Source organism: Leptinotarsa decemlineata, unplaced genomic scaffold (assembly GCF_025532065.1).
Source record: "Leptinotarsa decemlineata unplaced genomic scaffold, Ldec_3_MD MMD2_P_RNA_scaffold_9, whole genome shotgun sequence".
Classification (NCBI taxonomy): domain Eukaryota; kingdom Metazoa; phylum Arthropoda; class Insecta; order Coleoptera; family Chrysomelidae; genus Leptinotarsa; species Leptinotarsa decemlineata.
Genome location: NW_027412536.1, coordinates 5,027,270 through 5,042,505, shown reverse-complemented (window position 1 = coordinate 5,042,505; position 15,236 = coordinate 5,027,270). Strand labels below are relative to the sequence as shown.

Here is a 15,236-nt window from a genome sequence, read left to right as displayed (position 1 = left end):
TCAACAAACTAGATATTGCCTCTCACATAAAATGTGGGACACGTGTTTCTGGCTATTGGCCTCATCAGCGCGGTGCAGCCAAGTGTAAAGATGGGAAACACTTGTTTGCTGAAATCAGGAAACAACACAAACGCACGGAGTCAACAACAGGAGTCAACCGCACATTTGTGGTTCCAGTTAGAAGACCTAGAATTCCCAGGCTACATCTAACATGACCACGGAGGCTGCACCGCGCTGATGAGGCCAATAGCCAGAAACACGTGTCCGCGGTTTGCCCCCCTTTTTTGAGTGTTGTGTCCACAAATTGTTTAATTTTTGATTTATATCATGCACACTCGATAAAATTTCTATATATATATATATATATATATATATATATATATATATATATATATATATATATATATATATATATATATATATATACTGATACTGGGCTTTTGGCCCATCATCAGTATGGTGCAGCCAAGTGTGAGGATGGGCAACACTTGCAAAAAATTTCATGAATAATCTAGACAAGTCGATTTTTAAACATCCTTTGATTAAAAATTTCTTGTATTGGCATAGATATGTGGAAGACGTTTTGATATGTTTTACAGGTACTAAGAGGCAGTTAGATGTTTTTCATAGATATATTAACAAAATTCATGTAAACATTTAATTCACTATTGAAATAGAAACAGACAACTGAATCAATTTCTTGGACCTAACAATCAGTAGAATGAACAACAAACATGATTTTTCAATTTATCACAAACCGTCGTATTCGGATATTACTATACATTACGATTCTACCCATCCCTATCAACACAAAGCAGCAGTTTATAATATCATGACTCACAGATTAGTCAATGTTCCTCTTTCAATAGATAATTTCGATAAAAAACTGAATATCATCAAGCGAATTGCGGTAAACAATGGGTTTGAAGCTGAATTGATAAACAAAGTACTTGCCAAGAGAGTCTACACAAAATTCAACTTAAAAATTCAAACATTCTAATGAATGACCAACTAGATTTGAATAGATCACCATTATTGAACTTGTTTTCTTAAAAACCGAGAAAGAATTATTATTGATGTAGATGTGAGGCAATATGCTTCAGGTAATCATAATTGAACAGGTACGTTATGTAGAGGTTCAGGTAATTTCTTGGAGGTAGTCTCAATTATGGTTACCTGTAGTATACTATAAATAGTAATGTAAGAATAATTTGATGTACAAATCACTTGAAAAAGCTTATGTCTTGGCGAAACATATTGTGATATATTTTTTAAATAAAGTTTGTGAAGATCGAATCGTCAGGTGTAGTTTTTGAAAATAAATTATAATGGTCTTTGTTTAGAACAAAACACAATCACTACAGGAAAAAGCGCTCTAAGAGCGGTGCATGTGCGAGAGTAGCGATTCAAGAACAGTTTTTCAACAGTGAAGTTCGAGGTGTACTGAGTTGAACCTAAAAAAGATGAGCAGTCACAGTCCGTCGCATATTTCTGACATGTACCGCTCTTGGTTGAATCAAATGTGCTAAGTCACTTGAACACCTCCCGTGAAAATATCTATGTGAGAGAGATAAATCTCCAATCATTCTTCGATGTTCCAGACTATCAAGGTTACAAGTGATGTTCGCGTCTCCAATCCAATGGTGTCTATTTTCAACCCCCAACAAATTTATCGAAGTAGATAGCGGAATTGTCTGACCTGACATCATTATATCCGGTTCGGAGATGTTTATCTTTTTAGAGAAAACCGATGCTCGGGTTTTTGAACCCATTTAGTTTCTCCCCAATTCGAAATTACTTTTCGTTCCTCGTTGCCGGTGAAGATGTGCATCCATACCCGATGTCCTGAAATCCAAGTGGAATAACCAGACAAGTGTGTCGTCAGCAAATCAATATATTGGATTCTTCATTTTTTCCAACGAGTCGTTGATATATAATGAAAAGGGGATTGATCCTGGGGAACATTAGCGTTGATGGTGAAAGTATTCGACTGATATTCATCGACGGCCACTTGCAGGGAACGTTCTTTCAGGAAGCTGGAGAGCCATAGCATCGAAGTCTATAACACCACATATTTCATAATACGACATAATGAATTTATACATAAAAACAATGTTTAGTAAGTAAGCCTAATCTAAGTCATTTTGAAAACTGACAAACTGCCATGAACAACATTCTATTTCATCATATGCTGTAGCATTTATAATCTAATTGAGCTGAACTTTCATTCAATACAACAATTGAATTAGAAATGAAAAACTGAATTGGGGACAACTAAACAACGGTATTTACCTCAAATCAGTTTTGGACAAATTAGAAAACTTATTAACTCATCACATAACTCTTCAACAGAACACAGATGGCTTCTGTTTTCGTTCGTACATGGCTTCGTCGTCACATTGAAGTAGTATTCTGTGAGTACAAACCTATGGAAACTTAAGCTCAACTGGCCACTTCACCCCAGACCCATACATAATTGGGGATGTGACCGAGACCTTACCGATTTTTGAATAACACCTTTCATGTTCAATGTTCTTATTCATGAAAAGGAATTCTGAAAGAGGTTTCTACGAATACACATCACTCTAGAACATGTTTTTCTCATATTGGCTTTTCCATTAATTGAGTTTCACCTTTCCGAACATAATACAAACAATTGATTTTCAGGGCGAGGAGTAATGCCGAGTGTGAAATTAGCTTTAGACCATGTAAACGAGCATTCTGCCATTTTGAGAAACTATAGACTGCATATGTGGTGGAATGACACTATGGTAAGTTGATTAATACTTTATATTCAATGATTTTAAGTCCATGCTATTCAAAAATGTTATCTTCGTTGATCCAACAATTTCGTTTTTAATATTTGCAAGACAAAAAGCTAATGATAGTTATTCTTTCTACATCAAACATAATCGTGGATTAGAAACGCGATGCTCTCACACAAGACTCCACAAAATACTGATTCAAAACGTTCCGCAAAATCGGAACTGACGAACTACTTTTTTTTCGAAAACAGGGTATTGAAAAGTTATGAGGATATACCTCAACATCATCAGAATCGGCAAGTTGATTCTGTAACTTCAGCTGATTGAAGAGAAATAGTGAGAAGTCTTGTTGCATGTCGACAATGGGCGTTTTTTGTCAGTAATATTGATGTAACACAAAAAGAAAAAACAACAAGAATTTCAACTAGGTTTCCGCTAGGGGAATGAGTAGAGCTGCCTGATAGTGGATGGTAGATAGCCCGGTTCTCAAGCAAGCAAGAATTCACCTACAATACTTATACTAGAAGGTCAACACCCACTAGAAGTCTGAATGTTTTTGATTTTAAACGAGACAAAGTTGTCGACCTTCTATTAATAATAATGAATACACTGGCCTGCTACTTGCCGAAAATCTATAACACTATCCATGATAATGATTATACAATTTTCACAAATTAAATTTTTATTCTACACGCATTTCGCTAACACCGTACCTTCATACACTGGTAGTTACCTCACTCAATTGTTTAATGGTGAATGAGAAAATAAGTAGATTTCGAAACGCACTCACAATACCATTTCTTGGAAAGAAGGTGAATTTTGAATAATAAAATGAATAATTCTTGTCATTGAAAAAGAGTTTTACAATGGTGAGTGGTTAACCACTTGTTGGCAGTTCAATAGAAAATTTTAATGTTTGTCCTTATTGAGATCCAGAGATTAAATCCAATCTGCTGGAGCAGTGAATTAAAACTGGTAAGAAGCTAGCGCTCAAAATGAAGACAAGCCTATTATTTCTATACATAGCTGTCAGTTATTCTCATGGCAATGTGCAATTTCATAATAAAAAGTGTGTGTTATTAATTATTCATCTTAGATTTCCAAAGTGAGTATCTTATGATGTGAAGAAATATATAAATGAATCATTTTACTGTGAAAAGCCTTTTATTCACCCTAATCAAAAGTTTTACATTAAATACCTCATTTCATCGCGCCTTCTCTTATTTTCAATTTCATTAGTAAAAAGTACTCTGAAATTTCATGAAATATGTAGTTTACCCACATTACCACATTCGCAAGGTTACTTTTTATCGATTCGGTTTACATCCTTCCAACAAGCATGCAGAGCCCAATTAATTGTAATAGAAATTTAATTCAATATTAATTAACGAGTTGGTGGTTGGTAATCACGACACGACTATACCTTCGTATACCTTCACAATTCATCATAATGGAGTGGTACTACTAATTTGGTATTGAACCGATATGAGTATGTAGCAACTTTTTCCATAAAAACATTTTTCCTGAAGTTAATTGAAAAAAATTGTTATACAACAATCGTAGCTAGAAGATTCCATAAAATGATCAGTATATAACAATCAAATGGGGTATTTTAATTAAACATTAGGTAGAAACATAGAATTATTTTGATGGAATAATACAACAGGATCATTTCGCAAAATGGAACTACCTATTCAAAATAGATATTACTGGAGTTTTTTCCCAACACCACATCGTTATTTTTAACACTTCGACACGTGTTTCCATCACCAAGTGATCATCTTCAAAGAGGAAGATCAAAACTAGAAACTAATGCGAGCTAACCCTATTTATACTATATAGGTATCCCAAAAAATAATAAAAAATATGGTATTGGAGTCCTTGGTGGAATGATGCCCTCTTACTCTCAAATATCACTGGGCCTACTTAGGGCACATGATTCTCGAACCCAAATATCACTTATCCCACGATGTGGGAAGTGATCGTTGGTGGGCGCGCCCTCCTGAATGTATTGGGGCATTAGCGGATAGGGTCCGACCACCGCAACCTCAGGTTAAAAAAATTCACACCTCTAGTTGTATGGAATGAGGAGTGCCAAATTTCTGAAACTATTCATTTCTCACTCTCAGGCTCATACAGGGTAATAAGCTTGATGTTGACCGTCAGAGCAAAACGATATTCGTGGTGGAGTTTTCAGCTCCTGATTGAACGAACCACTCTGTTGAGATAGTTGTTATGATTATTGTGGAGTCCTCAGTGGAGTGACCCCTCTTTTACTCTCGAATCTTCAGATCATGCCGGCTTGCCGCACTAAAGCAGAAATCTTGGCCAGACAAATGCAGAAGGTTGTCATTTATGCTTCATTGCATCTGCTTAGGGCATCTGATTCTCGGATCCAATGATCACTTACCCTACAGTGTGGGAATGCTCATTGGTTGATGATGCTGATGCGTCCCTCGAATGTATCAGGATTTTTGGTACAGGGCCCGACCTGATCAACCTTCAGAAAAAATAATAATAACATATTCGGAAACAAACATTTAACCTCTTCTAAAGTGGAAGATATGGGGATTACGGATAGGATGTACAGCTCGTAGACGGACGTATCTTGCACCATCTAGATGCCGGAGATACGGAGATACCTCAGGGTGGAAAAACGCCACTCATATGAGGTTACATAAGTGGAAAACTGCCTCCGCGGTGAGTATCAGAAAAAACTTCGACAAATCTGGTCATTAGAATTGTCGGATGAGAACAAAGTTGCTACTATGAATGTGCTTGCCATTTCGATATTAGTGTACTCCGTTGGAGTAGTGAAGTGACTTGGTAGGAGCAGCTACTATGAATGTGCTTGCCATTTCGATATTAGTGTACTCCGTTGGAGTAGTGAAGTGACTTGGTAGGAGCAGCTGTACTGACTCATGGCAGAATGGTAATTGATGAAACCTGTGAATTCATCAGGAGTTCAGGTCCCCTTCTCTGCATGGTTCAAAATCATGAGAGAGCAGGAATAGAAACATTTCTTTTCAAGGTAGTAGATACAAGAATAGTGAGCCAACGCCAAGAGGTTACATGGCGAGAATGCATGCTCTGTGGGTGCCCCGTGCATAATCTGTTTCCAGGCCCTGTTTCCAGTTTACTGAGTATTCAAACGGATATATGAGTAGATATGGTCAAAGAGAAGAGTCGCTGGTTGTGAAGAGGACCTGCTATCAATAAACTCTCAACGCAAGAACGATACAGTAAAAGCGTCAGCGTATCCTCTCTTTGGCCTGGATCAATAAACGCAGGCATTTGATACAACATCGCAGAAGCTCATCATCTTACATTTGCTCACATACCTCGGGTACCCGATAGAATCCGACAAAATAGTGGGATGCCTTGGACAATCCCTCCTGAGGCAACACAAGGATGAGCTACTGCACGGGATTTCCTTCGACAATATCGAAAAACTAGGCTTACCAGAGCTTCTGACCAGGTCGAGTGAGTCTCTTCAACACTTTAGTCTACTGTAGTTGCGTGATGGGTATAGAAGTTCATGATACCAGGTGGTGGACTTGCCGCGAGGCGTCTGAGACCCTAATGCACTGTCGGCATTTTCAGCATATGCGGTCTCAAACTTCATTCATCGATATAACGCGGCCCTTACACTGCTGTATTACGGCCTACGGCACTATTGTGGTATTGACAAGACACAAACGGTTGAAATATCGGGTTTTTTCACAATTAATAGTGCTGAAATTCAAGAATAAAAACGAAGTTTAACTCGGTGGGAATAAAAGCTACTTTGTTGTCTTCAACTTAACTATACAACTCTACTTTGTTATGTTAGAACTGAGCAGACTAATTTCTCGGAATGAAATGAGTGGCGGTATGTGGAATGCTAACGCTTGTATTGTATCGAAAGTATACTGGATTCGACGATGAATCATATGGAAGGGGATATCAAACAGTACGATGAATAATCCGATGAAGTGAAGAAGGTAGAGAAAGGAAGCGGAGGAAGAGCTCTAAGAATTTAATTCAGTCACAACAATAGCAAGCGAAGTGTTATAATTCTGTAGTAATTTTGAAGTATAAATGCTTTGGTTTATATATTTGTGAGTCATTGAATAAAGTGCCATTTATTCAAATAATTCAGATACTCAACTTTTGATACAAATGGCAGATATCGTGACTCATTTTATAAAAGTGAGTCTACAGGGTTGCTCAAGCTGCCTAAACAGTTGATTAATGTCGTTACTCACATGTTGACCATTGTAAAAGTGACCATGATTTAATTATCACAATTTAGTTATGACAATCTAAACATTTTTTGAATGGAAAACCAACTATTTCACGTGAGTGTATGCATTGTTTCGCGATTCCTCTCCATAAACTATAGGAGTTTAATAATAGATACTGCGTGATTGAAATTTAATTTCTATTTTTGAACAAAATGTTAACCGGCTTTGTTCAAAATCAGAGATCATGATTATATTCTCAAACATTGGAGTCAATGGTGAATAAAGCAAAACTGTGTTTATTTCAAAGTAGTTGATAGGTATGCAGAATAGAATTGGCATATTATGAGGTCGGGAAGACAGTTGCGGCGGATTTTGCGTTTCTATCGAGTCCGTTCTCTGTCATCCCAATCTTTTTTTATGCACCACCTTCAGGGTTCCAACTAAAGAGGCCTAAATATAGGTTAGTATAATAATTGGTTATCAGAAAAACTACTTCATATGATCATAAAGTTGTTCACAATGAATTTACAATGTGAATAATGCTCTTGAATTAGCTGTAACCTCAAGAAATCTCAACAAATCAGCTCATCTGGCTGACAAAACTAGATATTTCGGAAGAACCTAACTAAAGAAAACCAAAAACTCTGTATAATGAACTGTAATCACTCGACTTATTTAATAATATAAGTTTTGAAATTGCACAAATCTGCTACTCTAAATCTAGAATATCAATTGAAATTATTTTGATGAACAAAATTTCTAAAATCGATATAAGTTCAGAAACTAATGAATACAGGCAACTTTTAGGTAAAAATTCAGGAATATAAATAGGATTGGCATTATTTCCTGTCCCGTTTCATCTTGTCCCGTTCCGTACTGTTTCAATCCACAGTCCATTCTGTCACGCCACGTCTCGTCATGCCATCACATGCTAATTCATTCCATCATATCTTATCCTATTCTTTTCCCCATTTTGGAAAAGTTATACTAATAATTTTGGAAAAACGAATTTCATCACTTTTAATATAATTTCGAATAAAAAAAGTATCATTAAAATCATAAATTGATTTCCAGTTTTCACGAAAGAGAACAGTGAGTTTCTGTATTTTTTGTTTCCTTCATATATTCATATCGCTCGAAGCAAATAAAATAGATGAAATATTTTGTCAGTCTTTTTTGGAGAAACGAAAGTGATTCGAAGTGGTCCCCACTTTCAATGAAAGCAGTAGTTGATTTATTTCGATCATAAACCCTTCTTCCACCTTTGGCCTAGACCATGAATGGCGTTACCCTATACAACCTTGAGCTATGAGCACGTCATATGATCTTGAACACGGAGTTCGACTTTGACAATCGAATTTGTCCTCGAAGCATGACCTTAAGCCTAAGAGACTTCGAATGAAACCTCATAGATTTACCTCGGATAGGAGTGAAGAGAGGATTGTGCCTTTATAAGATCAGTCAATCAAAGCGTTCAGTCCGCAATATGAGCCATATGTTGCGTATTTCTACGCTGGCCTGGCTGAATACGTTGTTGGACAACATGTATGCGGCTTCCTTGAATTTTCTCCTGAACCAATGTTCCTCTTTGTGCAAGATCTCAGCTTGGGACCATTCGATGTTGTGTTGATGGGTCCAAACATGGTCTGCTATTCCTGATTTGCTGGTTTCCCCTCGCTGTGTGTGCTTCTTGTGCTCGGCAATGCGAACATTCAATGGCCTCTTAGTTTCACCAATATAGGATTTTCCGCACTCACAGGGTATCCGGTAAATGCAATTCTTGGAATCGCAGTCCGCGTTTGGTGGCCTGGTTTTCGTGAGGCTGTTACGCATAGTGTTACCGGATCTGAAGCACGTTCTGATGTTGTATTTGGAACCAATTCTTCTTATCCTCTCCGATAATCCTCTGATGTAGGGAAGTGCAAGCACTGGTTGTGACGGCTTCTCTTCCTTGCGAGGCTCCTGCTGAAACGTCGTGAACTAACGTGACTTGGAATCTCTATACTTTTTATTTTCTCTTCTTTTTTCATTCCTTTATTTTTATTCTGTTTTCATTTATTCAATTGTTATATTTTTACTTGTAGTTTATTTCACTATAATTTCATTTCAGGTTTATTTCGCTTAATATAATTGTTATTTTCAGCTAACCATTTTTAATTATTTTTTTTTAGTTGCTTCAGGGATTTCAAATCATTTTATATAGTAGACAATGGAAGTCCGAACTAGTGAAATTCATCATGAAACATTGTCAGTCACCTTCAAACAAACGTTTTCGATAGCGGTTTCACTTGTATATACTTGTGTATATAAATACTCTCTACTCATTCAACGGTTCATGAATATCTATGAACTCAAGGTCAAGTATACTTTTTTCTCATTGGTTATTCCGTGTATGCAATTCTTTCCTTTAGGTCGTGCCTTCACACATACTGCCATCACACTGACTCAACCATAAGACCCCTTTTCCACTCTCCGACTATGACTTGGCCTTGAGATGCATGTGACGTCACATCATCTTGAGTTACATCATCACCTTAGAATCCCCTCTTAACTCCCTGCCTACATTTTGACTTTGAAAGCCAATACGATTCAATGAACGATTTGATAATCTTGGGTCGCACGACTTTACGCGATCTTGAGCAACATGTGAACTTGAAGTGACTTTGATAACATCGAGCGACCTTGAAAATTGAGTCTTGGGATCCTGTCCTGTGACCTTGAAAATTAAATTTGACCTTGATATTCTGTCCTCGAGATACAAGAAGAGGCTTTCATACGACATGTGCTCAAAGGATGTATTGCAGTGCTGTTTTCGACACTTTGACAGCTAGGTGTACTTGATTCGAGGCACTTATACCCTCCCAAGACCCAATGTCCATCAGGACGATACACCGAGTTTTTCGCCTCTCAGAATTCAAATATCAAACAAAGCGATGTGAGTCCCACAGTACATCGTAATGAACATGCAGATAAAAGCATATACTGAATTACAGACGAATCGCGCCAGTTTGAACGTGACTGAACCAATTTATTGTTGAGGTTAAAATGATGTTTTTTTTTCTGAGGGCAGAAAAAAAAAACATCAGGAGGTAAATAAATACTTTTTGTTGATTTTAATGTCATTTTTGAGGATATAGTTATTTGTTGATGTATTTTCATGTGGCCGAAGTTGATAATTACTCTGTAACGGTACCAATTTGTTCCACAAGGTATAATCATTCGTAAACGCCTGAATAACAATTTTCAAGCACCCGTAGGTCCCTCTCTCCTTTTCGTTTGTAAACTGGTGGGCCGTGAGATTACAGATTTGAACTATTGTTGTTTACTTTCATTAAATTAATAGACAGTACCTTTCCTATTGTTATTGAAGTACTTTCAATGTAGATGGAGTGCGATGTACCACCCTGCTCCAGTCTTTAAATATCCCTTTCAAACTCTTTTTAAGTATATTTCGGCATCCTATTGGCGAAAGCTTGCTCATTTTGAGTTTTTTTGTAGAACCGATCCTTATGAAAATATATTTTCATACTTGCAATACACCTAGTAGTCAAGGTCATAATTAAAGATCAACTACCGTATCCCTGAAGGAATGTTGATATTTCATTAATTATTATATTTTGATTATCTTAGCGGAATTGTCTCTGAGAGGAAATATTCCCCATAGTATTCATCCCTGCTTTTCCAATCGTTCAGTAGATTGTTCCAGTTTGGAAAATGCATTTAAATAATTTGATATTCTGAAACAGCTCTATTCGACTGCCCATTGGTTCATCACAGCTGTCCATGACGTATGGTCATGCGCTGGAATTCATATTATTCCGTTTCAATATGATGATCCTACGGATTCCATTTTTGAGGTTGCTTTGTGAATGTTCGAAGAAGACCCGCCTGGAAAATTTGTTTATAGAAACATCTCTTTGAGGATTATTTCCGAGGGTCTTCACTTAGTGAAAACAGGGCCTAGTTTTGTTTGCTTGGGTATAGCATTTGATGTAAATTGGCCTTTCACTCTCTTTGGAGGATAAAAGAACTTCACGACCTGTTGTCGTTTCATAACTTTCTTCAGTTGGTATTCACCATACAATCGGTTGATAATTTACTGGAAAAATTGAAGACATTGCCCAAAAGATTGTGAAATAAAATTCCGACTGGGAAAATCCTTCCGAAACTTGAAAGGTTTTATGGGGCAGTGCGGAAGCTGCATTTTTCTTTCATTTGGAACATCCGTTAGCCGAATCTAAATGAGAGCTGTTCACTCAATAGTGGAAAAAATATAGAATAAGGACTTTGTTTTTTTTTCCTGAATTCAGTGGAGTCAGGGGCTTCAACCTTGAGTTTGGCACTTCAGGATATATCAAGCCACGCAAGTAGACAGTGAATGATTCATCGTTTTTTTTTTAAATATTTCTTTTCTCGCCACTTGCCATAATACCTTTATACAATATACACAATATATTGTACAAAGAGTAGAAATTAGTTTCATACTGATGGTTTTATTTTATGTTTGACATACGTGATACGCGCCTTTCGCTCTGGATCCAAAGATAGCGGCTGTTTAATTTTGGGGTTATTTATGGTTTCTTTTGGTTATCTTGAAACCTACATTGATTTCTACCACAATTGATTCTGACTAATAATATTTCAACTCCAAATACAAATTGTATGTACATAAATATTATTTATTGATATGAATTTATATACTGAAAAATAATATGATGTTTTCGTGAAGTATTCATAATGAACCAGATCATTATGTAATTTTTTTTCTTATTGATGATAATTCAGTCCATTATGCCAATTTTTTTGTGACAGATGTGCTTAAGTTCATTTGGTAATTTAGGAACAGGGTTCAGATAAGCATTCGGAAGGGGTAAATTACCTGGCGCCCACAATTAAAATTTAACTTGCATATTTTCCCCCCACTCCCGTCTTCACTCAGTTAGCCGGAGCCGAATTCTTGGGCTGTCACAGTGACTACCCAACACCGTAGCGTGATCGAGCGTTACAACTCTTTTAGTTTATTTTTTTTATGGCAATAACAAATACAGCTTGCCATTTTAATGAACGTCAGGACTTGCTGCCATCTATTTATTTCGTTTCAGATGTTTTTGGTAATGACGATGATAAGATTGTGGAGTGCTTGGATGCAGATGATTTCGAAATTGAGGGAATGTCAGATGATGAGCATGGGCATGGCATGGCGGTGGAAGTTCCCAATGCAGTGAGTGAAGAAAATGAAAGTTACGATTCAGAAAGCTGGTCGGATTCTGACAATGAGCTTCTGGTGAACGTTAAAAAAAATTCAAGCACAAAAATCAGGTACTCTGCGAATGGCTTGGAAGAAATCTGAGCAGTTTTCGGCACTCGACTTTGTGGATCAAGAAATTCCCAGTACATGTGAAAATCGAAAAGATTTCAGAATTGAAAACTACATCAAATTATATTTTGACGATTCTGATTTTCAAAATATCTGTGACTGTACAAATTTGACATTTATGGAAGACAAGGAAAGCAATGAATATCACCATGAGGGAAGTTAAAAGATTTTTTGGAATATCGGTATTGATGTCTTGTTTGAAATATCCCCAGGTGAGAATGTACTGGGCTAAAGCTATTAAAGTTAGTTCCGTAGCCAATGCCATGACGCGAGATAGATTCTTCACAATCAGAGCTGATTTAAAGGACATTGTTGATGTAAATGTATCTCATGTAGATAAACAGAAAGATACATTTTATAAAATTTGTCCGATAATATATCGCATCAGAAATGGATGTCTTTCTTTACCAAGATACAAAAATGTGGCGATTGATGAACAAATGATTCCTTTTATAGGAGTTGGTCAAATTTTACAATTTGTGAGGGGCAACTCAAATCCATAAGGATTGAAAAATTTCGTTTGTGCAACTCCGAAAAGTCTGATTCTGGATTTTGATATCTATCAGAGAAAACATACAATGTTGGAGACCGAAATTGCTAATTTGGGTTTTGGGCCATCAGAAGTTATTAGGTTATCCAAAACACTGGCGGAAGGCTCACACGTTTTCATTGATAGGTACTTCACAACAATACCACTTCTTGAACACATGCTTGCTAAAAATTGTGTTGGAACAATAATGAAATCAAGAACACCTGCAGCAGTTCATTTGACGGCCGAGAAAGTTATGTCGCGGTTGGGTAGGGGTTCTTCGGAACAAACTGTTCGAAATGATGGCAAAGTGAATGTAGACAATTGGTGCGATATGAAATCTGTATTTCTCGCATCAACCGCTTTAGGAACTGAACCACAAGATGAATGCCGTAGATGGTCCAAGAAAGAATCCTGTTATCTCGCCATAAAAAGAGCAAATATCGTGAGGGATGTGTGGGTGGCATTGATCTCATTGATAGGATGATCAGGTATTACAGAATGAGTATTTTCACGAAAAAATGGACCGTAAAAACAATCATACATTTATTTGATTTGGGTATTGCCAACGCCAACCGAGATGATAGACAGCAACTTGGTGATAGTGCGAAAACAATCATGAAGTTTCTTGATTTCAAAATTTTGGTGGCAAAATACCTTTTGGAAGACTCAACGGGAAATTATTCTGAAAGTAGCCCCATTCCTCAACAAGTAATCAGATATGGGCCTAGGGGTTCAACAAGAACATCACTCGAAACGCCAAGAACAGGTACTAAAAGAAAAATTGAGCGTTTTCCAAATTCGGCTGGAGATCTCAAAAATTCAGCCCGCTGCAAAAATACAGGCTGCAAAGCAAAAACACAAACGCTGATATTTTTGTCACTATGCCCTGTTGTCCATTATAATGGACGTTTTGTATTTTGGTTTTTATGGTTGTTGTTTGTATGCCATTTCATTGTAATTTCAGTTTTGTGCTGAATAAAATTGTTTTTTGCAGCTATCTTTTTAATTTTTCACAGATGTCAGGAATTTCAAATCAATGTATATCATATTAGACAATGAAAGTTGAAACTGATGAAATGCACCACGAAACATTGTCAACCACCTTCAAACAAATTAACAGAACTATTTTGTCGTCGACACAGTTTTTTTTATCCTATTGAATTTTCTTGTCCTATTTTTATTTTTCTTCGATTGTTAATTAAGAAAACATAGACCTTAAAATGAAATACAGAAATTCCTAAATACCTGATGAAGTGCTATGTGATTTTTGCAATGGTTGAAAGAAATCCAGTTGGTGTCTAAGTTGAGAATTCCAAGATGGTTATCGAAAGAAAATTATGATCAGTTTTCAATTCACATGTTCTGCGATGGTAACAGATATGCTTATGCGGCTGTTATTTCCTTGAGATCAGAATCAAATGAAAGTGTTTTATCCAAATTATTCAAACTAAAACTAGAATATCTCCTGTTAAAACTAACCATTTCTTAGTTAGAAATTCTAGTTGCTACAATTGGAACTAGATTTCTGAATTCTGTTCTTTTCAATTTCCAGAAAGAAGATATTCCTGGGTATTATTGGACAGATTCCACAACTGTGTTATCTTAGATTCACAGACAAGATTACTGAAAACCGTTTGTATGGAACACAACTCAACAAATTCGATCGTTGACTGATGAAAATCATTGACTTCTTGTTCCTGGTCATATGAATCCAGCAGATCTATCCTCTAGGGGTTGTTCTCCTAAAAAATTGATTCAGTCGCGATGGTGGAATGGTCCTGATTGGCTAAAAAATAAAACTCATTGACCTGAATAAGATTTTAATATTTGTGGAGATGAAATCGATAAAGAAAAAAAGGAGTTAGCATTCCTTCTGAATATTGCAAAAGATTTTTCAATATTTCATCAGTATTTTTGAAAGCATCGAATGATCGTCAATCAAACGGGGTGGATTTTAAGATTTATATTCAATTACCGTCATCCGAAAAATAGAAGAAGGGGTTTACTATCTCCAGATGAATTTGAGAATGCAGAGTTTGCTTTGATAAAACTGATTCAGTTAAAGTTATTTGAGGGAATTGAAGATAGAAGTATATTTTATTTATATCCTTTTGAGGACGAAATTAAACTAAGAAATCTTAAAAAGATGTTGTAAATGATTTTTTAAATATTTTATTATTTCCCCCAAAACATCCTGTATCTGAGAGGATCATCATGCATTTTCATTTGGAACGATATCGTGTAGGAATACAAAGTTCACTGGCTCGAATACGGGAAAGGTTTGGATCCCCAAAGGATAGAAAATAATAAAAGGTGTCAACAGGAAATGTTCAATT

The 15,236-nt window shown here is 36.4% G+C and overlaps 1 protein-coding gene across 3 annotated transcripts in view; it reads left to right on the top strand.

The window, feature by feature from the left end:
* Nucleotides 1-15,236, top strand: part of GABA-B-R2 (gamma-aminobutyric acid type B receptor subunit 2) — a 374,454-nt gene that overhangs the window by 193,855 nt on the left and 165,363 nt on the right. For all 3 annotated transcript variants that reach the window (XM_074170501.1, XM_074170500.1, XM_074170499.1), the window contains one exon: nucleotides 2,668-2,771. In XM_074170501.1, coding sequence (XP_074026602.1) covers nucleotides 2,668-2,771 — 104 coding nt within the window. The remainder of the gene's footprint in view (nucleotides 1-2,667; nucleotides 2,772-15,236) is intronic.